This window comes from Girardinichthys multiradiatus, chromosome 12 (genome assembly GCF_021462225.1).
Source record: "Girardinichthys multiradiatus isolate DD_20200921_A chromosome 12, DD_fGirMul_XY1, whole genome shotgun sequence".
Lineage (NCBI taxonomy): Eukaryota > Metazoa > Chordata > Actinopteri > Cyprinodontiformes > Goodeidae > Girardinichthys > Girardinichthys multiradiatus.
In genome coordinates, this window is record NC_061805.1 from 14,320,938 (window position 1) to 14,344,181 (window position 23,244).

The window sequence follows — 23,244 nt, forward strand, 5'->3', positions numbered from 1 at the left end:
CTGATTTAGTTCTGAATAATTCTGGCTAAATTTGGCTAAAAATGTTTACCCAATAGTTTAGTTGTTATTTAATATTATTGACTTGAAAAAATCCTCAGCTTAAGTTAGAAAGTCATACTCAAAGGCAAGCTCATAATGACCACAATACGGATAAATCTGATACGCTAGTAACAATTTAAAAGATACTGTTCCACAGACCATGTCTGTTAGGCTTAAACGTACCTCCTCTCAAAAGTAATGCCATGATACCGAAAACTTATTAAACTACTTCCATTCATACTTATTTTTTTGTGCAAACTGTAACCATAAAATATGCTTTATTTATTTGGTGGTCCGCTGATGATGCAGTCCCCCAATGCAACCTTCTGCTTGTGTCTGGTGGACTATAGCTGAATAATATTCCAAAACTTACAAGTTTTTATTAGCATGGTCATTTAATTTGGTCTTACTAATAATTTCGAGGAATGTCCAGATCCGGTTACAAGTATTAGGTTGGAATGCCGATCATGGCATTTATTCAATAATTGTGTCAGAGTAGTTTACTGCACTCAATGCCTGATCTCTGTTGTCTCCCTATTTTCTAGGTCTTACTTTAGCTGCACTGTAAAAATTGTAAATGTTGTTAAAGATGTCTGCCATAGAACATTGTGATGTAATGTGCCAAATCCTGTTTCTACCATGTGTTCCATTTTGAACTATTTTACAGCAGAAACGGAAAGCTGTTCAGTCTCCATTTGGAGACTTAGCAGTCTGAATATTACTTTAAGTGAAGAAATAGCCTAACACAAGAGTCACCCACCCATTTCTGAAAGTGGGTTAAGTGAAGGTACACACTGTAGAGGAAAGTCTAAATAAACGAGGTAACTTTCCATGGCACAGAAACGAGGCAAAAAGAAGTACTGAATTTATCGCCATCACTGTGGTGAAGAATATAAATTTTCTTTATCTCTTGCATTGTCATTTCTCATGTGACTGCTATTGTCTTTAAAATATATTAGAAATTCAGTTGCTTGATATCCCTGCTTAGCCTCATGGCACGCTGCATAGTGAACAATGCAGTGTTCACTATGCAGTGTGCATACATAGCAGTTTCATGGATCTTATACTGCAGAGCATATGGGGAAGCAATCGCAGACATGCCAAAAAAATGGGAAGTAAACAAAGAGTGTGTCCTCATCATTTTAGATGATAATGCAGGAAATACAAAGCGTGCAGCTCTGTGCTGTTGGTCTGCTTGGTTTGTAAGACAAAAAATTGACAAGTAATGTTGCTTGGAAACATCAGTGCTAAACATTGAAAAATCTATGGTGAGAGCTGTGAAATCTGTAACCATTTCATCCCTGCTAAATGTTTTATTTCATGAAACTGTACCTCAAGTGCTAAGTGCTTATTTAGAGGTGCTCTCACCTATTGATGATCCATTAAACTATACATGGACGGGACTGCTACCTACCTGCCTCTGGATGGAGTATAGATTCAGTCTTAACACACTGCTTCTACATTCAGATGAAGTCATGGTATGGTGTGTATTACCTTGCGTCTTGTGTTCTTGCTGTGCTTTCCCACTACTTTAACCTGGCCCTAAGGGTTTTAGAGCAATTTCTGTCTGAAATTACATAACAGAAATAAAGAATAGTTCCACACTTATAAAGTCTAAATGCAAACTATCGGTACCTATGTAAAGGTTAGACGTAATACTTTTCCAGTGGAACCACTATTGCTACTCCTACTGTGTCTGATTATTTTGTGATAAAACAAAGACAAAATCCAATTTTTTGAACCTATGCATGTCTGGTTTCTAATGATAACTGACATAATGGTTTGCTGCAAAAAGAATGGGGTTTTATGTTGCATTGAGTCCCCGCTGTCCCAGACCTTTAACGTGATCTTGGGTGTTTTAATTGCTGTAAAACCGCAAGTATTTGTGAAAAACTGCTTTGGCAAATTGTTTAATTAATATTAAAGCATCCTCTTGTGAGGGATTTAGCTGTGTCCAAATTGATGTTAGAGGCGGAAGAAAACAGAGTGTCTCAGCTGGACCCACCGGTATCCATAGGGCTAAAGAGGTTAAAGGAACATATATGCAAGCTTCCGTTTTTACTGGTATCCTCTGCTGATTGTAAGGCTTGTGTTAAAAATACCCTGCTCTCTGACTCATCGCCTTCCTTTTGTTTTCTGTCTTTACAGAGGACAGTTATAATAGCTGGGTCCCCAAGGAGAACATGTTCAGCTTTCAGACAGCCACCACCACCATGCAGGCGTGAGTATGGCCAGGAAGTTCGCCTTAACTCCTACTCTGTTCATCACATTGTCTTACTGCACCACCATCTTGTTGATACGACCTGTTTGGTGCACCGTTGTGGTCAAACGTTAACAAGAACTCATCATATTTGAATCATGTCTTTTTGTTTGGGTGGAGTGATTATACAACATACAACTACAGTGATTTTTAAAAACAAAAATTAGGTGCACATGTTTGTATTTTTTGGGGTGTTCACTATTCCACACAAAGTCAAAATTCTGAATCAGGTATGTATACATTTATTTAACAAAACCTTGTAATAAATGGGACTGGAGTTCCTTAATTGTTTAGAATAGGATTACTGATTAATTGTTTCTTGTTCATTTGAAAACAACTGCAGTTTCAAGATCATCAGTTTATACAACTGTACATATATAGTTAGTTAGATAGCTAAGTTAGATGGATGTGTTACAACTTTGCCAAGTAAAGGAAGAAGACCAAAACTGTTACCCCCAGATGAAATGAACCTGGTCAGGAACAACCAGGGAACCATCAAGACTGAAGCTTACCATGAAACGCAAAACTGCTGCAACTCATTTAAAAACATATTTATTCACTTGTCTAAATTGATGTCTTCTGGGTCTGGAATGTCCGTCTTTTGTTTTTTGATATTCTACAAGATGGACAGCACTTTGGTCATCTCTTGTTGTTTTTACATATGCTGTCTAAATAAAGTGACTTGACACCAGTGTCACCATCTATAAGAACTGAGAAGTTGTGGACTAATAAAGAATTCCCCACTCCTAAACTGACACCTCAAAGCATGACTGAATGTTGCAGCTCCACACATAGACAAGCCCAATGATCTCTTGGATACAGTTGGATATTCCAACAGAACAAGATCTGATGTACTAGATCTGAGCCAGGGAACCAACCAGCAAAGAAGAGTGGTCATTTATTAGGCTCGCATTAAAAGACTCGTACTCGTACTGGTCGTCTTCCGCTTTATCCGGGACCGGGTTGTGGGGGCAGCAGACTCAGCAGAGACGCCCACACATCCCTCTCCCCAGACACCTCCTCCAGCTCCTCCGGGGGGAGCCCAAGGCGTTCCCAGGCCAGCCGAGAGACATAGCCCCTCCAGCATGTCCTGGGCCGTCCCCTGGGCCTCCTCCCAGTGGGACGTGCCTGGAACACCTCCCGAGGAAGGTGTCCAGGAGGCATCCGGTATAGATGCCCGAGCCACCTCAACTGGCTCCTCTCCATGTAGAGGAGTAGCGACTCTACTCCAAGCCCCTCCCGGATGGCCGAGCTCCTCACCCTATCTCTAAGGGAGTGCCCGGCCACCCTACGGAGGAAGCTCATTTCCGCCGCTTGTATCCGGGATCTTGTTCTTTCGGTCATGACCCAAAGTTCATGGCCATAGGTGAGGGTAGGAACGTAGACCAACCGGTAAATCGAGAGCTTCGCTTTTCGGCTCAGCTCTCTCTTCACCACAACGGACCGGCACAGCAACCCCGTTACTGTGGCAGCCTCACCGATCCGTCTGTCGATCTCCCGCTCCATTCTTCCCTCACTCGTGAACAAGACCCCGAGATACTTAAACTCCTCCACTTGAGGCTGGAACTCCCCTCCAACCTGAAGAGGACAAGCCACCCTTTTCCGATCGAGAACCGTGGCCTCGGACTTGGAGGAGCTGATCTTCATCCCAGCCGCTTCACACTCGGCTGCGAACCGCCCCAGTGCATGCTGTAAGTCTTGGCTAGAGGGGGCCAGCAGGACCACATCATCTGCAAAAAGAAGAGACGAAATCCTCTGGTCCCCAAACCAGACCCCCTCCGGCCCTTGGCTGCGCCTAGAAATCCTGTCCATAAAAGTTATGAACAGGACCGGTGACAAAGGGCAGCCCTGCCGGAGTCCAACATGCACCGGGAACAGGTCCGACTTAGTGCCGGCAATGCGAACCAAACTCCTGCTCCGCTTGTACAGAGATCGGACGGCCCCTAGTAAAGGGCCCCCGATTCCATACTCCTGGAGCACCCCCCACAGGGCATCACGAGGGACACGGTCGAACGCTTTCTCCAGGTCCACAAAACACATGTGGACCGGTTGGGCAAACTCCCATGAACCCTCGAGTACCCTGTAGAGGGTATAGAGCTGGTCCATTGTTCCACGGCCGGGACGAAAACCACACTGCTCCTCCTGAAGCCGGGGTTCGACTATCGGCCGGACTCTCCTCTCCAATACCCTGGCATAGGCCTTACCAGGGAGGCTGAAGAGTGTGATCCCCCTGTAGTTGGAACACACCGTCCGGTCACCCTTCTTATGTAGGGGGACCACCACCCCAGTCTGCCAATCCAAAGGCACTGTCCCCGTCCGCCACGCAATGTTGAAGAGGCGTGTCAACCATGACAGCCCCACAACATCCAAAGACTTGAGGTACTCAGGGCGGATCTCATCCAACCCCGAAGCCTTGCCACCGCGGAGTTTTTTAACCACCTCGGTGACTTCAGCCTGGGTGATGAAAGAGTCCAACCCCGAGTCCCCAGCCTCTGTTTCCAGCAGGGAATGCGTGATGGCAGGATTGAGGAGATCCTCGAAGTACTCCTTCCACCGGCCGATAATGTCCCCAGTCGAGGTCAGCAGCTCCCCACCCCCACTGTAAACAGTGTTGGCGAAGCACTGCTTCCCCCTCCTGAGGCGCCGGACGGTTTGCCAGAATCGCTTCAGGGCCAACCGGTAGTCCTTTTCCATGGCCTCACCGAACTCCTCCCAGGTCCGAGTTTTTGCCTCTGCCACCGTCCGGGCCGCGGCACGCTTGGCCCCACGGTACCCGTCAGCCGCCTCAGGAGTTCCACAAGCCAACCACAGCCGATAGGACTCCTTCTTCAGCTTAACAGCATCCCTTACTGCCGGTGTCCACCACCGGGTTCTGGGATTGCCGCCGCGACAGGGACCGCAGACCTTACGGCCACAGCTACGGGCAGCAGCACCGGCAATAGATGCGGAGAACATGGTCCACTTGGACTCTATGTCTCCAACATCCCCCGGGATCTGGTCAAAGCTCTCCCGGAGGTAAGAGTTGAATACATCCCTGGCCAAGGGGTCCGCCAGACGTTCCCAGCAGACCCTCACTATGCGCTTGGGCCTGCCAAGTATGTCCGGCTTTCTCCTCCCCCAGCGGATCCAACTCACCACCAGGTGGTGATCAGTGGACAGCTCAGCCCCTCTCTTCACCAGTCATGTTCATTAAAAGACATTCAACTAAATTTTAGGGAGGGTATTTATACATAATTTAGCCCATAATTCTAGTTTTGACCCTTAGTGAATTAGAGAAAATAGACAATAAGTAAAAACATGTGCACTTAATTCCTTTTTAAAACGTATAGAAGTTTTATACTGCATAATTGTTTGGAAAATAAATGGTCCAAAATCAGCCATTGAATATCCAAAATTAATATTTTATTAATGCTGTTCAAAAACATGTTCGCTCCCATTTTCTCTGTCTGTATGTCAGTGTCTCCAGGTCTATTTTCTGTCCATTTCCATCTGCTTGTTTCTCTATTGGGGTCAGACTGATATGTGGCTCTGACATGGCCTTTGATTAAAATGCCTCACCCCTGTCTTTCACCTCTACATGAGGGGTTGTAGTTTTATTGATTACATCTTCATTGATTAAAGTATTAGTCCTAATTGCCACCACTAATATAAAATGACAGTAATGAAGTTTCTGCTGCTCCTATGGGTTATGAATTAGATTTGAAGTTAGGCTTCCTGTAGATATTTTTAATAAGGTGAGAACTGAAATATATATCAGTCCTTGATATGTGTGTGAAGTATTTTAGTTGACCGTGTTGCTAACCTTTCCTACATTTTTATTTCTTTTCTCTTTTCTTCTTTCTCTGTTTTGGCGGCCTTCCAAAACTCGACTGTAGCATATCGTGAGTAACCCTTTCAAACGCCTCCACTGTTTTTTTCTTGCTGCTCTGCCTTTTTCTCTCACTGTGAGTTAGGTAATATGTCTTGAACCCTTTTCCTCCTGTGGCTTTGTGGTTTATAGTCTGCTGTGTCCTTAACCCCCACAACCCTTAGTGTCTGCAGTACTAAGTGTGTGATGTTTTGAGTTCAGTAATCAGTAGTCGGCTGCAGTGCGGGGAAGGTACAGTGTAGTATGACAGGTGAAGCACTAAGCCTTTAGCTGCACCTAAACAAGACTGGCCTGCACGACTTAAAATGCTGACATCTCTGACAGCAAGTGTCACTAAAAATACATCTCATCATGACTGTGCAAGAGTGTGCACTTGTTTGTCTAAAATCATTAGTTTATGTAGCCACTATTAAAAAAATTTGATAATGAAAGAAATCCTTCGCTCCCACCTGTTACACTGTTTTCTATGGCGGAACCTTAAAAAATGGATCTGTTAAACTAACAGGTTTTGTTTCCGGGCATTCAGCATTTGTGAAGTAGCTTTTTTCTACTTCACAAATGCTGAATGCCCAGAAACAATACTATACACTATACTGAAAATTAATTTAGAAAAGTGACTCTTATTTTCATTTTTCATTCATATTCTTTTGAACTGAAAAAAATCGCAGGATACTGTAATGCACCAGGCAAAATTTCAGTCGGACACTGAGAGCGGTTTAGAATATTTAATATAACAAAGACTGGCAGGAGTTATGAAAACTCTGCAGGAAGGGACTGTAGCTTCTGTGAGGGGAGAGCAGAGGCGGTTCTACATTGAATTGCTCCCTGGGCAAGACCCTCTCTGAGTGCCTGACTTTTCTTGACTTCCTTGATGCAAAATCATCAATAATGTCATCATAGGAGATCTGCTCCCCTATTGAGTGGTTGATACTGATAACCGCGAGGCCAGTGAGCCATTCCTGAGACATGGTTGACCTCAGGTACGACTTAATCAAATTTAGTTTTGATAAGCTCCTCTCTGCTTGAGCCACAGTGACTGGCAGAGTGATTGCAATCCTGAGAGCAGTCCAAAAGTTGGGGTAGATCTCAAAAAGATCCCTGTCATCCATAAAAGTGATAAGCTCTAGGAGGCTCATGTTTTTGGATGGCAGGTCAGAGAGGTTCTTGATTTCCTGCAAAAGCATTTTACTGTCCAAAATAATCAGAGTGGCCTATAAAGTGCAGTGTGGTGCCAAGTGCCTTGCATTGCAACTCTTATACAAAATAAAACGTCCGTCAATTGCATGTCTCTTGAGACAAACATTTGGCATGTAAGGGCATGTTTGATGCCCTTACATGCTAAATGTTTGTCATTCCATGCTATATTAATTCAGGGAGGGACAATTCAATTTATCTAATGAATACAATTTTTTTTTATTAATTGTTTGGGTTATTTTCTGCCTCGAATTCTGTGCTTGGCACACTTTTAGTGATGACTAGTTAAACTAGCTTTGTCACGAAATGAAGTTGTAGCAAATGGCAAATGTTCAAAATTAATGTTAAAGATATGAAAAATCCAATGCCTAATTATAGGTCCCAGGATAATAAAACAGTATAATAATAAATAATAACTGAACTCGTAACAGTTTTGCCACAAAGCATGATATTATGGTGAAATTAACTCATGTTTGTTGAGTTGAGACCAAATTATTATTTTGTAAGCATAGCAAGCATAATAGCAAGAAAGCTAACAAACGAAAACATTATACCAACATTAGCCCTTCATTCATAACATGGACACCGTAATCATACAGAGGGAACATACCTTTATCATTTGGTGGTTTCTCCTCTTCTTCTTTTCTTTTTTTTATGAATTGGGCACCTGATGGCTTTGACCATTTCGGTCCATCTCTGCATTTATTTGTCACTTAACAAAGAAACATATTTCCATCCCCCAACACGTCACTTACAACCAGTGGTCAAGACAAAACCAATTCATTTGTGACCTCATAAACAATTTGTATCATTTATTCTTATAATCTTTTCACACAATTCAGAAAAATGTGCAGGAATTATGAAATGTGTTTTTTTTTGTTGAGAAACTCAAGGTGTGACTGATTTGAATTCCATTAGACCATTGCTGTAGAGTGGATCCCCCACCCCGCACCCCCCTTGTCTTTTCCATTTGAGAGAACCCCGAGGTGAACTGGCCCCTCCCCATGGCCTTTCCTCTATGGAAGCAAATCGTTACCATATTTCAAATGAAAAAGCATTTTCAGAAATGCTTTTTCATTTTAAGAATGTGGCTGCATTGTTTGACTCATAAATGAAATTAGTAATCAATAATCCTGTTTGCATTTTAATTTTCTTCTTCAAGACTGCTCATTCTTTCACTTAATTAAAATGAAAAAGAAAAAGACATTTGAGATTTATTTTTCAAAATGTACCCCAGCAAATGGATACCAAAATTCAATTTTAAATGTAAAATTTGAAAATGAAAAAGCATTTCCAGAAATGCTTTTTCATTTTAAGAATGTGGCTGCATTATTTGACCCATAAATAAAATTAGTAATCAATCATCCTATTTGCATTTGCATTTTCTTCTTCATGACTGCACATTTTATGCCATAATCAAAAAGAAAACAAAGCAGACATTGCTTTTTCGTTTTCGTGGTCTGCCCGCAAAGTACTGCCCAGAACTCGAAAACAAAAAAGCATTCCGAGCGGCGGGCGCAGCAGAGTGACGTCAGCAGCCGCTCTTCCTCAGCTCCCTGCTGACCGAGCTACCCATCTTTTTCGGTAGGGGGCGCTGTGCACGTCTGCATTGCATTACATTGCAAACGTGCCGAGAAATTGATTGAATTGCAGCAGGGCCGAGCTCAATTTGTGGCAGTGGCAGGCAGAACTGGTAGTTCCGGTGGCAGAACTGCCACAGCCTGCCACCGAAGCTGCCACCGGAACCGCCACAGCCTGCCGCAGGGTGGCAGGGGATTCCGCGAGGATGCCAGAAGGTGCCAGACCGGCCGTAAAAGCTTGCCAATGCGGTTGCCGCTGTTTTTGTGGAAGCTGATGCTGATTATCGGCAAATGAGTTGTCATTATTGTTAATAGTGTCTGTGGAGCTGCCACCGGAAGTGATGCCAAACGGGATGTCATTGTTATAGCCTGTTACCTTTACATGATGATTTCATTATTAATTATTATTTAATAAACAGCTTTAGACCCATAACATAAGGTGATTGTATTTACTTGACATGGATAATAAATAGCACTATGTGTATGTGTGACGTGTTGAAAGGATAACGAAGATTTATTGCACAAACAGCCGGTTTATTTTAGAGCACGAGCGGCTATTCTGAATTGTCATTCACAGAAAATGATAAATAATGCTTAAAAACACGCTGGATGTCCCAGGCCATAAGGCTGCCACGAGGATGCCACAGCCTGCCACTGGAACTACCAGTTCTGCCTGCCACTGCCACAAATTGAACTCGGCCCTGCTGCAATTCAATCAGTTTCTCGGCACGTTTGCAATGTAATGCAATGCAGACGTGCACAGCGCCCTCTACCGAACAAGATGGGTAGCTCGGTCAGCAGGGAACTGAGGAAGAGCGGCTGCTGACGTCACTCTGCTGCGCCCGCTGCTTGGAATGCTTTTTCGTTTTCGAGTTCTGGGCAGTACTTTGCGGGCAGACCACGAAAACAAATGTCTGCTTTGGTTTCTTTTTGATTATGGCATAAAATGTGCAGTCATGAAGAAGAAAATGCAAATAGGATGATTGATTACTAATTTTATTTATGGGTCAAAGAATGCAGCCACATTCTTAAAATGAAAAAGCATTTCTGGAAATGCTTTTTCATTTACAAATTTTACATTTCAAATTGAATTTTGGTATCTATTTGCTGGGGTACATTTTGAAAAATAAATCTCACGTCATTTTCTTTTTCATTTTAATTAAGTGAAAGAATGAGCAGTCTTGAAGAAGAAAATTAAAATGCAAATAGGATTACTGATTACTAATTTCATTTATGAGTCAAACAATGCAGCCACATTCTTAAAATGAAAAAGCATTTCTGAAAATGCTTTTCCATTTGAAATATGGTAACGATTTGCTTCCATATTCCTTGTCTCACAAGCAAGACGAGGAAAGGCCATGTCAGCCTATCAGCCTCTGTGCAGCGTGCATGCTGGGCAGCTGTGGCATCTTCTCACTGCAAGCCGGGGGGGCCTGCAGCTACAAAGGGTCCCACGTCAGTTTGCCAATTCCTCGCCCACACAGTGACATGATAGATAATGGAAAACCACTGTTGTGATTATGAATATGAATATATTATTTAATATACTTTAATATTTTGCCCTGCGATGGACTGGCGACCTGTCCAGGGTGTACCCCGCCTCTCGCCCATAGACTGCTGGAGATAGGCACCAACTTCCCCGTGACCCACTATGGAATAAGCGGTAGAAAATGACTGACTGATTGACTTTAATATTTTATTAAATAATATTTCGGTCTGTTAAGGGTTGTCCTGTGAATACCAGCCCAATAAGATGGTGGTATTAGGACAAAAGTGAAAGGGATGAGCCAAGCTCTGACATTATTGAACAGCAAAACTCTGCACACATACAGAATGAATTCACACAATTTCTTAAAAAACAAGAATTTATTAACAAAAATTAGTCAACTCAATGTCAAACATATTTCAATCAACAAACTATTTGCTATGCTAAAACAATCCAACTAAACTACCAAACAAAATGAAAGAATAAGGAAGACTAATGGGCTATGTACAATACAAACAAATTAGTCAAAGATGGTTGAAAACCATGACGGAAAGAGTGATGCAATATTGCCATGCAAAATATTAGCATATTGTGATAAAGTTCATTATTTTCCATAATGTAATGATGAAAATTTAACATTCATATATTTTAGATTCATTGCACACTAACTGAAATATTTAAGGTCTTTTATTGTCTTAATACGGATGATTTTGGCATACAGCTCATGAAAACCCAAAATTCCTATCTCACAAAATTAGCATATTTCATCCGACCAATAAAATAAAAGTGTTTTTAATACAAAAAACGTCAACCTTCAAATAATCATGTACAGTTATGCACTCAATACTTGGTCGGGAATCCTTTGGCAGAAATGACTGCTTCAATGCGCGTGGCATGGAGGCAATCAGCCTGTGGCACTGCTGAGGTCTTATGGAGGCCAAGGATGCTTCGATAGCGGCCTTTAGCTCATCCAGAGTGTTGGGTCTTGAGTCTCTCAACGTTCTCTTCACAATATCCCACAGATTCTCTATGGGGTTCAGGTCAGGAGAGTTGGCAGGCTACTTGAGCACAGTGATACCATGGTCAGTAAACCATTTACCAGTGGTTTTGGCACTGTGAGCAGGTGCCAGGTTGTGCTGAAAAATGAAATCTTCATCTCCATAAAGCTTTTCAGCAGATGGAAGCATGAAGTGCTCCAAAATCTCCTGATAGCTAGCTGCATTGACCCTGCCCTTGATAAAACACAGTGGACCAACACCAGCAGCTGACACGGCACCCCAGACCATCACTGACTGTGGGTACTTGACACTGGACTTCTGGCATTTTGGCATTTCCTTCTCCCCAGTCTTCCTCCAGACTCTGGCACCTTGATTTCCGAATGACATGCAGAATTTGCTTTCATCCGAAAAAAGTACTTTGGACCACTGAGCAACAGTCCAGTGCTGCTTCTCTGTAGCCCAGGTCAGGCGCTTCTGCCGCTGTTTCTGGTTCAAAAGTGGCTTGACCTGGGGAATGCGGCACCTGTAGCCCATTTCCTGCACACGCCTGTGCACGGTGGCTCTGGATGTTTCTACTCCAGACTCAGTCCACTGCTTCCGCAGGTCCCCCAAGGTCTGGAATCGGCCCTTCTCCACAATCTTCCTCAGGGTCCGGTCACCTCTTCTCGTTGTGCAGCGTTTTCTGCCTCACTTTTTCCTTCCCACAGACTTCCCACTGAGGTGCCTTGATACAGCACTCTGGGAACAGCCTATTCGTTCAGAAATGTCTTTCTGTGTCTTACCCTCTTGCTTGAGGGTGTCAATAGTGGCCTTCTGGACAGCAGTCAGGTCGGCAGTCTTACCCATGATTGGGGTTTTGAGTGATGAACCAGGATGGGAGTTTTAAAGGCCTCAGGAATCTTTTGCAGGTGTTTAGAGTTAACTCGTTGATTCAGATGATTAGGTTCATAGCTCGTTTAGAGACCCTTTTAATGATATGCTAATTTTGTGAGATAGGAATTTTGGGTTTTCATGAGCTGTATGCCAAAATCATCCGTATTAAGACAATAAAAGACCTGAAATATTTCAGTTAGTGTGCAATGAATCTAAAATATATGAATGTTAAATTTTCATCATTACATTATAGAAAATAATGAACTTTATCACAATATGCTAATATTCTGAGAAGGACCTGTATTTATGTTTGAGAACCAAGGATTATCTTGAAGAATCTGGAAATTAAGTTAAGTTAGTCTTGGAACTAACTTAGGCAATAATTACTATACCTTTAAACAACCATTCACAATGCAAGATCAGATAAAACATTGTTTTGATAAAACATTTTAAAGAATGATTTGCTGAATAAAATCAATCTTCTGGAACACCACTCAGATTCCAATAACAATGTTTACATGCACAAAATTTCATGATCATATTCAAATAAATAAATACAAATATGCTGTTTATATGGGCGGAAAATTAAATAATCCACTCATGACGTGTTTACAGGCACCATGCTTTATTCAGAGTAAAGCGTGGTGAACATGCGCACAGTTGTTGGAAGAAAAAGCTTTATATCCATCTGTGCTGTTAAAAAGAAAACAACAAACATGGAAGTGTGTTGGTTCTGAGTGTTTTGAGTGTTCAGAATGGAGTCGTACCAGGTTCTGAGAGCGGTTGAGGCATTATTGCTTTCCACAATTAGGCTACTGGCTTAATGTGGCATCAGACCAGTTTTTTCTTCGTGATTATGCATCTTGCCACTAAAGGTGGAAATGTGTCGCGCTGACATGGAGCACACATGCGCAGTCTGGTCAGTTTGCCACAATCAAAATGACATGTTCCGAACAAGTGCTGGCATACCCGCTGTTCGGATTGACAATCAGCACTAGCCACCCCCCTTATTCAGAATATAATTTAATTTGGATTGAGCCAAATCCAATCAGGATATTCCGATTGGCCTGTTTACATTATGCATTTTTATTCTGATCAGCCCTTTATTACTTATGTCCGTGTACCACAACCATTGGACCAATTTCAAAATTGTAAAATAACAGTTTTTACAGGTAGAAACATGGCTGTGCCTTGGGATCTGCAGTGTCAGTGATATTGGCCAACCTCAATATGAAGGAATTGGGAAGGAGAGCCCTGAACACCTTTGAGGGAACACCGACGAGCCACGTACCAAGTACCCAAAATGCGGCCACACAAACCATTAACAAGAGGTGGTTGTAGCTGAAGCTGGGCTATACAGGCAAAAGAATTAGCATAATGTTTTTTTCTGTATTGTATGGTTTTGATTATTAGTTAGCATGATACAGTTTCAAATTAACAACCCTGGTTTTTTATTGCGTTGCATTACTTGTGATGATGTTAAAAGTCAAGACAACATTTGAAGCCTGAGTCAAAAATGGTGTTTATGGATTCTTTAGAAAATATGGGCTATATGCTACACAACAACCTATGCTTTATGACAGAAGATAGCAAAATAACAGTGGAATGTTCTGAGATAGTGACAAGGGATGAGGGAAAAAACCCTGTGGTATAACCAGATCCTATGCTATCACAGCTTAGCCTTCAGGACTAACTAATCTTAATTGATGCTAAATGGAGACAACAAAACATTTAGCTGCTGTTGATGCCATATTAGCTGCTTAGAGACCCATTCAATAAATTAGAATGTTATTTAAAGTCTATTTACTTCAGTCACTCCGTCAGTAAGTGAAACACAAAATATACAAGACACAGACTTTAAGATTAGAATATTGCATCAGAGCAATTAAAAATATTTTTAATTCAGAAATGTGTGCTTATTAAAAATTATGGTTATTATGTATTAATAGGTTATTTTCCAAAGTAATTTTTAATCAGACAAATAAGCCTTATCAGAACCCATATTCTGATTTATTAGACATGAATGTACATCCTATTTTACACCAGAACCTCAGTACAAAATCCATGAATTATTCCCTTGAGGTTTTTAGTTTTGTGCATGCTAATGTCTAGACTGATTACAATAAAAACAAGGCTTAACTTGGTAAGTGCTTCAAACTGTTGATTTCGTTTTTATTTCTTTTTTATTTCTAATGCTGGAAAACAGCAATGTATTCTTGTCTTTCATGCCTGATACAGTATAATTTATCACTTCTAATGATGTAGCTTTCCACCTAAGTATAACTTTATAACTATAAGATTAGAAAATATTTAAAACATTAAAACAATTAGGAAAAAATTCTTTGAAACATTTATGCTAATAGTTTTACTGTAGCGTCTAGCCACAGCACAAAATGTGGCAGTCGCCAGCTTCTTAGATCTAGTAAGGGTCTACAGCTGAATATGTTTTCAGTCTGAATTACACTGTTATACCATTCAGTGTATGTGGTAATGGCAGATTGAGGAGAAGGAACAGAGAATGAGTCCATGTTGAAAAAAAGTAATTTAATAGCAATGAACAAGCAGAGCAATGGAGGATTGCAGAATATAGACGGCATATAGAGTTGAGTAATTATGTCCTCTCATAGCTCACTAGCTGTCTGTCTGTATGTCAGTCTAAACCAGGCCCATAGGACACAGCTCCTGTCCTGACACAGGCTGTCACAGATGATCCTCATTATGTGTGATGTGTTGTCAGAGCCATTATTGTCTTCCTTAGGAGAGGCACACCCACATCATTCAACACATTGAATAATGGGGAAACAATACACATTAAATCTTATCACACAAAAATGGTGGTTTATTATAAAGCAACATTTGATATCTCACCACTGGCAGTTAGTAATTATTACAAGAAATGCAGTGCTTCATATAGTGTGCCTGTATTTGAACAGTCCACTCAGTCTCAGTAGACAAGATATGCATTTTCTTTAGTTTCTCCTTCAGTGTCTCTTCTTGTAGATTCCCGTCATGCTTTGTGATCCGTGTGTGTCTGTATCCTGGTGGATGAAACATTCCTCTTTTGCTCTCTAACCATTGTGCAGAGTTAACCAAGCCCTCACTGACTCAGAACCACTTCCACTAAAAACATTTTCTGTTTCCCTATTTTATCTTGGTAGCACTAAAAACCCAACTGGACTTAAAGGGTCACTTTTTTGCATTTGTACAATGTATTTCGGTCAGATTATTCAAAACATGAAAGCACATGCGTTCTATAAAGGTTCTAACCCCTTGGGTAACTTTGGGTTCAGACAAAAAATTTCCTCAGAGGTAGCTAAAAAAAAATCATACTTGATTTCCCAACAAACCCACTTAATCCTTTGACGTCCTGGCAGGGCTTTCCGCGGCATTGCTGAGCGAAAGAGATGGAAAAGAGAGCAGGAGACAGCCACCATGATGGAGAGGTACTGTGTCCTGGCTGTCCTGTCCTGTCTGGTACTAAACCGTACCTGTGAAAGTTCCTTTAAATTAATACCCTTCTTGATATACAGTGGCTTGTAAAAGTATTCATACCCCTTGAACTTTTCCACATATTGTGACATTACAACCACATACATAAATATACAGGTCCTTCTCAAAATATTAGCATATTGTGATAAAGTTCATCATTTTCCATAATGTAATGATGAAAATTTAACATTCATATATTTTAGATTCATTGCACACTAACTGAAATATTTCAGGTCTTTTATTGTCTTAATACGGATGATTTTGGCATACATCTCATGAAAACCCAAAATTCCTATCTCACAAAATTAGCATATCATTAAAAGGGTCTCTAAACGAGCTATGAACCTAATCATCTGAATCAACGAGTTAACTCTAAACACCTGCAAAAGATTCCTGAGGCCTTTAAAACTCCCAGCCTGGTTCATCACTCAAAACCCCAATCACGGGTAAGACTGCCGACCTGACTGCTGTCCAGAAGGCCACTATTGACACCCTCAAGCAAGAGGGTAAGACACAGAAAGAAGTTTCTGAACGAATAGGCTGTTCCCAGAGTGCTGTATCAAGGTACCTCAGTGGGAAGTCTGTGGGAAGGAAAAAGTGTGGCAGAAAACGCTGCACAACGAGAAGAGGTGACCGGACCCTGAGGAAGATTGTGGAGAAGGGCCGATTCCAGACCTTGGGGGACCTGCGGAAGCAGTGGACTGAGTCTGGAGTAGAAACATCCAGAGCCACCGTGCACAGGCGTGTGCAAGAAATGGGCTACAGGTGCCGCATTCCCCAGGTCAAGCCACTTTCGAACCAGAAACAGCGGCAGAAGCGCCTGACCTGGGCTACAGAGAAGCAGCACTGGACTGTTGCTCAGTGGTCCAAAGTACTTTTTTCGGAAGAAAGCAAATTCTGCATGTCATTCAGAAATCAAGGTGCCAGAGTCTGGAGGAAGACTGGGGAGAAGGAAATGCCAAAATGCCAGAAGTCCAGTGTCAAGTACCCACAGTCAGTGATGGTCTGGGGTGCCGTGTCAGCTGCTGGTGTTGGTCCACTGTGTTTTATCAAGGGCAGAGTCAATGCAACTAGCTATCAGGAGATTTTGGAGCACTTCATGCTTCCATCTGCTGAAAAGCTTTATGGAGATGAAGATTTCATTTTTCAGCACAACTTGGCACCTGCTCACAGTGCCAAAACCACTGGTAAATGGTTTACTGACCATGGTATCACTGTGCTCAATTAGCCTGCCAACTCTCCTGACCTGAACCCCATAGAGAATCTGTGGGATATTGTGAAGAGAACGTTGAGAGACTCAAAACCCAACACTCTGGATGAGCTAAAGGCCGCTATCGAAGCATCCTGGGCCTCCATAAGACCTCAGCAGTGCCACAGGCTGATTGCCTCCATGCCACGCGCATTGAAGCAGTCATTTCTGCCAAAGGATTCCCGACCAAGTATTGAGTTCATAACTGTACATGGTTATTTGAAGGTTGACGTTTTTTGTATTAAAAACACTTTTCTTTTATTGGTTGGATGAAATATGCTAATTTTGTGAGATAGGAATTTTGGGTTTTCATGAGCTATATGCCAAAATCATCCATATTAAGACAATAAAAGACCTGAAATATTTCAGTTAGTGTGCAATGAATCTAAAATATATGAATGTTAAATTTTCATCATTACATTATGGAAAATAATGAACTTTATCACAATATGCTAATATTTTGAGAAGGACCTGTATGTTTTATTGAAATTTTGTGTGAAAGACCAACACCAAGTGGTATATAATTGTGAAGTGGAACAAACATTATACAAGATTTCTTTTTTTTACAACTGAAAAGGTCATTGTGCAAATGTATTCAGCCCCCTGAGTCAGTACTTTGTTGAACCACCTTTTGCTGCAATTACAGTTTCAAGTCTTTTATGGTATGTCTCTACCAGCTTTGCGCATCTAGTGACTGAAATTTGTGCCGTGTTAATGATGTGCAATGTTATTTCTCTGCCATACATAACGTTTTGCATTTTGGCCAAAAAGTTCAATTTTGGTCTCGTCTGACCAAAGCACCTTCTTCCATATGTTTGCAGTTTGCTTTTAGCAATGGCTTTCTTCTTTCCACTCTTCCATTATGACCACATTTGTGCAGAGCACAACTAATAGTTGTTCTGTGGACAGAATCACCCACCTGAGCTGTGGTTCTCTGCAGTTCGTCCAGAGTCACCATGGGTCCCTTGGCTGCATTTCTGATCAGTGCTCTCCTTGTTCGGCCTGTAAGTTTTGGTGGACGGCCTTGTCTTAGTAGGTTTACAGCGGTGCCATACTCTTTTTATAGCCTAAGCCTGCTTCAAACCTCTCCACAACTTTATCCCTGACCTGTCTGGTGTATTCCTTGGACTTCCTGATGCTGTTTGCTCCCCATTATTCTCTTAACCAACCTCTGAGGCCATCACAGAGCAGCTGTATTTTTACCGAGATTAGGTTACACACAGGTGGACGACGCAATGGAGGCACATATCCGAAATGCCGGAAACTCGCAGGCGAGTTAACTTTTCTTCCACACGGCCATTCCCGGAAGAGCTTGAAAGCTGGAATTCTGTCTAATACAAGAAGGTCAGAAGATTCATAACTGATCAAAGACCCCGCTTATACTCTGGCGCAGATGGAAACCCACAGAGATTTGTTTCCAAGGAGATGAGTTTTCCTCCTTGTTGATTTAGTCGACTTCAATGGTTCTTCCTTTTTTTCCCCGTTTTGGACGGATAAGAAGTTTACCGTTTTTGAATGATCCCGGACGCGTGACACTCTGGTCCCCACCCCCGTTTTTCTTCAGACCTACAATCCATCCTCAATCCGGTGAAGAGAAGAAGTCAACGTCAAAGTAATTTAGTTCTTTTTTTTATATTAAATCGGATAGGTGCATTTACAAGTCTGGGCAAATCATCAGTAGTTAATACAAGGTATCAACTTGTTGCATGCAAAACTGATTGAAGTGTTTTATGCTGAGCTGTTTTGATTTGCTGTGCAAGTGTTGCTGAATCACGGAGCGCGGATGCGATCAGCAAGGTGCGTGTGTATGTTTTTTTCCGGCTGATCCCAAATCAGCCAGGAGTTAGAAGTTGGACTTTTAAAAGTTTTTCATTTAAAGTAGCTGCGGTCTGGGCGTTGTGGCCTGACCATTCCTTTGTCCCAGTTTTATTACTGGAGGTTTTTTTACCGAGTTCCCGCCTCAGAGATTTATGACCCTTTGTTCAGGATTTGGGGCAGTCAGCTGTTAGTGGCTAAGGGCACATCCCACCATCTGCTGATAGCTGACATCGAGACATCAGCACACCAGGAGGGCTTCTCTTTCCAAGTATACCCAAATTGCATATTTTGTCCATAAAACTGCTGGTTTGATCTTCATAGACATTCAATATATTTTCTTTTTATTTTAATTATATTTTCTTTTTTTATTATAATTGTTAGATAGTTGTTTTACTCTTTTTGTAGAATAGTGCATATTTAGTTAAGTGAAGAGTTTTGGACCAGCATAGTAATTATATCAGGGCTATATGGTTTCAATAAATGTTCACAAATATAAAGAGAAGTGTTTGTGTTTATTTTGTGCAAGAGTGATTTATCTGTCAGAATAAGGTCAAAGTTCCCCCACCCTTCGGTGGAGCAGCTGATTAAACAGTGATGCTTATCGTGGTTTTGGTTAATAATGATCAATTATTAATGATAAATAACTAATTGTAATTATTAAGTGCTTTGAGCCCATAATCACAACACCAGAGGACATCTCTGATTTCTGTTCGTAAGTAATGATTTTTGGTTAAGAAAATTATTTTTCTGAATTATTATTTTTAATTATCATTTTTGATAAATATTCATTAATCAACAATCATGATCCTTACATTTGTAAAAAAAAAAAATTAAAAGAAATGTATATTTTCTCTCCACTTTTTCTCTCCACAATTGTATACCACTTTGTGTTGGTCTTTCACATAAAATTCCATTAGATTTTTTTTTATGTTTGTGGTTGTAATGTGACAATATGTGGAAAATTTCTAGGTTTATGAATACCTTTACAAGCCTCTGTAGTTTCAAGCACCATCAACAGGGAAAATAACCACTGAATGGATAATATTGTACAAGTCCAGGCCCCAAAATTGATGTTCATAATTTGCTATTGTTATACAGAACACAGAACAATAAAAAACACCAAAAAGGTGTGGGTTTACAATTCTCAACAAACATACAGGAACAATCCAAACAGATATTGCAGTATGAGAGAAAGTAGACATTGGAGTAGCCATAGGCTGGATTCCAATATGAAAGGATACCATACTGTAAGTCCTTTACGTTAAAAGGTCTTATACCAAGCCCAAGAGACCACATTTTTGTTCCGTTGGGAAAGGAGAGAATGTCTTGGTTGCGAAAGGTTGCGGTCACAGTTTCCTATCTTGCCATGTATGTTGGTATTTTGAAGAACAAGTGCCAAATGCTAAATGTGACGAAAATTTTGAGATACATCAAGTCCTGTCACATCTTTGAAATATGTGTGGTACATTTTATGCACTTCCATATTTAATAGTACATATATAATTTAAACTATGGTGAGGATTACACACTCTTTTGTTAAGTCATTCGAATTCAAATTCAGAAAAACTGTATGCTGAAAAGACACAATTGAAACACAAGTTTCTTCAAAGAGTCATTACAGATGGTAATGTTTGTGAAGAGGAGGGATCTCCTGTAGCGGTCTTATTACAGCGGCTCTGATGAAGCCTCTGACTGAAGACATTGAAGTTTTATAGTATTATAGTGTCTATCAGAGGATGCTCTGGGTTGTCCAGTTATGTTCTTCATTTTATGGAGTGGGTTAAACTGAAAGCTGTGGCGGTGGTTTGAATCATGGACTAAATTTATGGCAATTGTCCCCAAAGTTGTGGACAGGAAGGTGATATGGACACTGCAATTTCAATGTTTTAAGAGGACATGATGTTCAACTGTGATTGTTTATTTTACTTTGCACAGACAGGTTTTGTGCTGAGAAGAGCAAGGTAGGGCGATGTGGAGTCGTACGGTCCTGGAACTGGGATGACAATTGTTTCATTCATTCTTATAATAAACAATGATGGAAAATATTCATCCTCAACCCATTCTTGATTTATTTGTAGTCTGACTCCTTCTGCCGATGACAGGACTCTGACTTCTACTGGAAATCTAACATGTGCAGCACTGAAGAGGAATGGTGAGAGTACAGCAGCACATGAGTCCCTTCTGGTGCTGCTAACCACCTGGTTAGTCAGACAACCCTACAGTATCACAGACGATGGTCTGTTTATCAGTTAGCCAATGATCTATGCAATTGTTGAGGCATCCACCTTCTCCTTTGTCAGAAACTTCTGAAGCTTTTAACAAAGCAAATCACGCTTAATTGTGCTAAATGCACTGGAGAAATCAAAGAATATAAACGTATTCACAGTGCTGCCTGCTTTCTCCAGATGCTATAAGGAAATTGCTTTATTGTTTACTCTGGTGGGCCAAAAGGAGTCTCTCCAGGACCTTTATGATGTGGGATGTCAGGGCAACCTTCCTGTGGTTACTGAGGACTAATGGTTGGGCATTTTTTGCTACAAAAGCCTTTAGGAAGGTTCCTAGAGCTCCACTGCAGCAGGTAGATGACAGCGTCCTCTACTCTGATGTTAGGTCTGTCGGCAAACTGCAGTGGGTCCAAGCTGGGTCTCACCACAGTGCGGAGGTGGGTGAGGATGAGCATCTCCATGGTCTTGATCAGGTGGGAGGTCAAGGCGACTGGTCTGTAGTGGGCCGATTTCTTGGGATGCGTTGTTTTGGGAAACGGAACCACATAGGAGGTCTTCCACAGGACAAGGACCTTCTCCAGACTGAGGTTCAGGTTGTACATGTGGCTGAGGACCTCACAGAGCTGGTCTGCACAGGTCTTCAGCAGCCTGCAACTGATGCCGTCTGGTCCTGCAGCTTTCCTCTGCTTTAGCCTCCTCAGATCTTTCCTCTCCTGGTCTGATGTGAGGGAGAGGGGGAAGTAAAGGGGGGCTGGGGTGGACTGCTCGGGGTGGGGGGCAGAGGTGATGAACTTGATTTCATCCCTCTCTCTCTGCTTTGCTGCTGCTCAGCATGACGCCTCCTCTCTAGCTCATTGGGGATTTGGGGGCACAATTTGGGTATTAGTTGTATTTTTGAGCTGTTGAAAAGCTGGTGTAAAATAGTTGTCCAATACTGTCCAAAAGTTTTTTTTTTTTTTACTTCAAGTTGCAAAGCCAGATGGAACAATCTTTCCATAACCCTTTGCAAACTATTGAGAAAAAGTGATATAATTACTGGGCCATTGCTGTTGTGTGGATTCTGTAGCAGTGGTGCAGTTGTCTGTTATTAACAGACACAGAAACAGGTGTGAATCATGACAGGAATATTCTGTCACGTTAGTGCCACAGTCTTCACATGTGTCGAAACAAAAATCTTATTTGTTAAATTTTAAATGTTTAGTGTGTTATATGTTTTAATGTTTTTGGAGAGAATTGTGATTAGATTATGTCTGTTTTAGTATAGTGACAGAATGATAGAAGATGTGAGAGGAGGAACTGCTTTAAGAGTAAAGCTAAGAGGAGGAAAAGAACAGAAGAGTTACAAAGAAAAAGGAGAGGGAAGAAGACAGTGTTGTGATTATAAATATGAATATATTGTTTAACATTTAATATTAATACTTTAATATTTTATTAAATAATATTTTGGTCTGTTAAGGGTTGTCCTGTGATCACCACCCCAATAAGGCGTTGGTATTAGGACAAGATTAAGATTTCTTAAAATACAAGAATTTATTAACAAAAATAAGTCAACTCAAAGTCAAACATATTTCAATCAACAAACTCTTACTCGTACTCGTCGTCTTCCACTTTATCCGGGACCGGGTCGCGGGGGCAGCAGACTCAGCAGAGACGCCCACACGTCCCTCTCCCCAGACACCTCTTCCAGCTCCTCCGGGGGGAGCCCAAAGCGTTCCCAGGCCAGCCAAGAGACATAGTCCCTCCAGCGTGTCCTGGGCCGTCCCCTGGGCCTCCTCCCGGTGGGACGTGCCTGGAACACCTCCCGAGGAAGGCGTCCGGTATAGATGCCCGAGCCACCTCAACTGGCTCCTCTCGATGTGGAGAAGCAGCGGCTCTACTCCGAGCCCCTCCTGGATGGCCGAGCTCCTCACCCTATCTCTAAGGGAGTGCCCGGCCACCCTACGGAGGAAGCTCATTTCAGCCGCTTGTATCCAGGATCTCGTTCTTTCGGTCATGACCCAAAGTTCATGGCCATAGGTGAGGGTAGGAACGTAGACCGACCGGTAAATCGAGAGCTTCGCTTTTCGGCTCAGCTCTCTCTTCACCACAACGGACCGGCACAGCGCCCCCATTACTGTGACAGTGCACCGATCCGTCTGTCGATCTCCCGCTCCATTCTTCCCTCA

General features: G+C 41.7%; 1 protein-coding gene across 3 annotated transcripts in view; it reads left to right on the forward strand.

The window, feature by feature from the left end:
- Positions 1-23,244, forward strand: part of nsmfb (NMDA receptor synaptonuclear signaling and neuronal migration factor b) — a 107,102-nt gene that overhangs the window by 24,382 nt on the left and 59,476 nt on the right. Inside the window, exons 5-7 of one of the 3 annotated variants that reach the window (XM_047382406.1) lie at positions 2,188-2,260; positions 6,175-6,180; positions 15,673-15,741. In XM_047382406.1, coding sequence (XP_047238362.1) covers positions 2,188-2,260; positions 6,175-6,180; positions 15,673-15,741 — 148 coding nt within the window. The remainder of the gene's footprint in view (positions 1-2,187; positions 2,261-6,174; positions 6,181-15,672; positions 15,742-23,244) is intronic. The other 2 variants (XM_047382407.1, XM_047382408.1) reach the window with 2 other exon arrangements.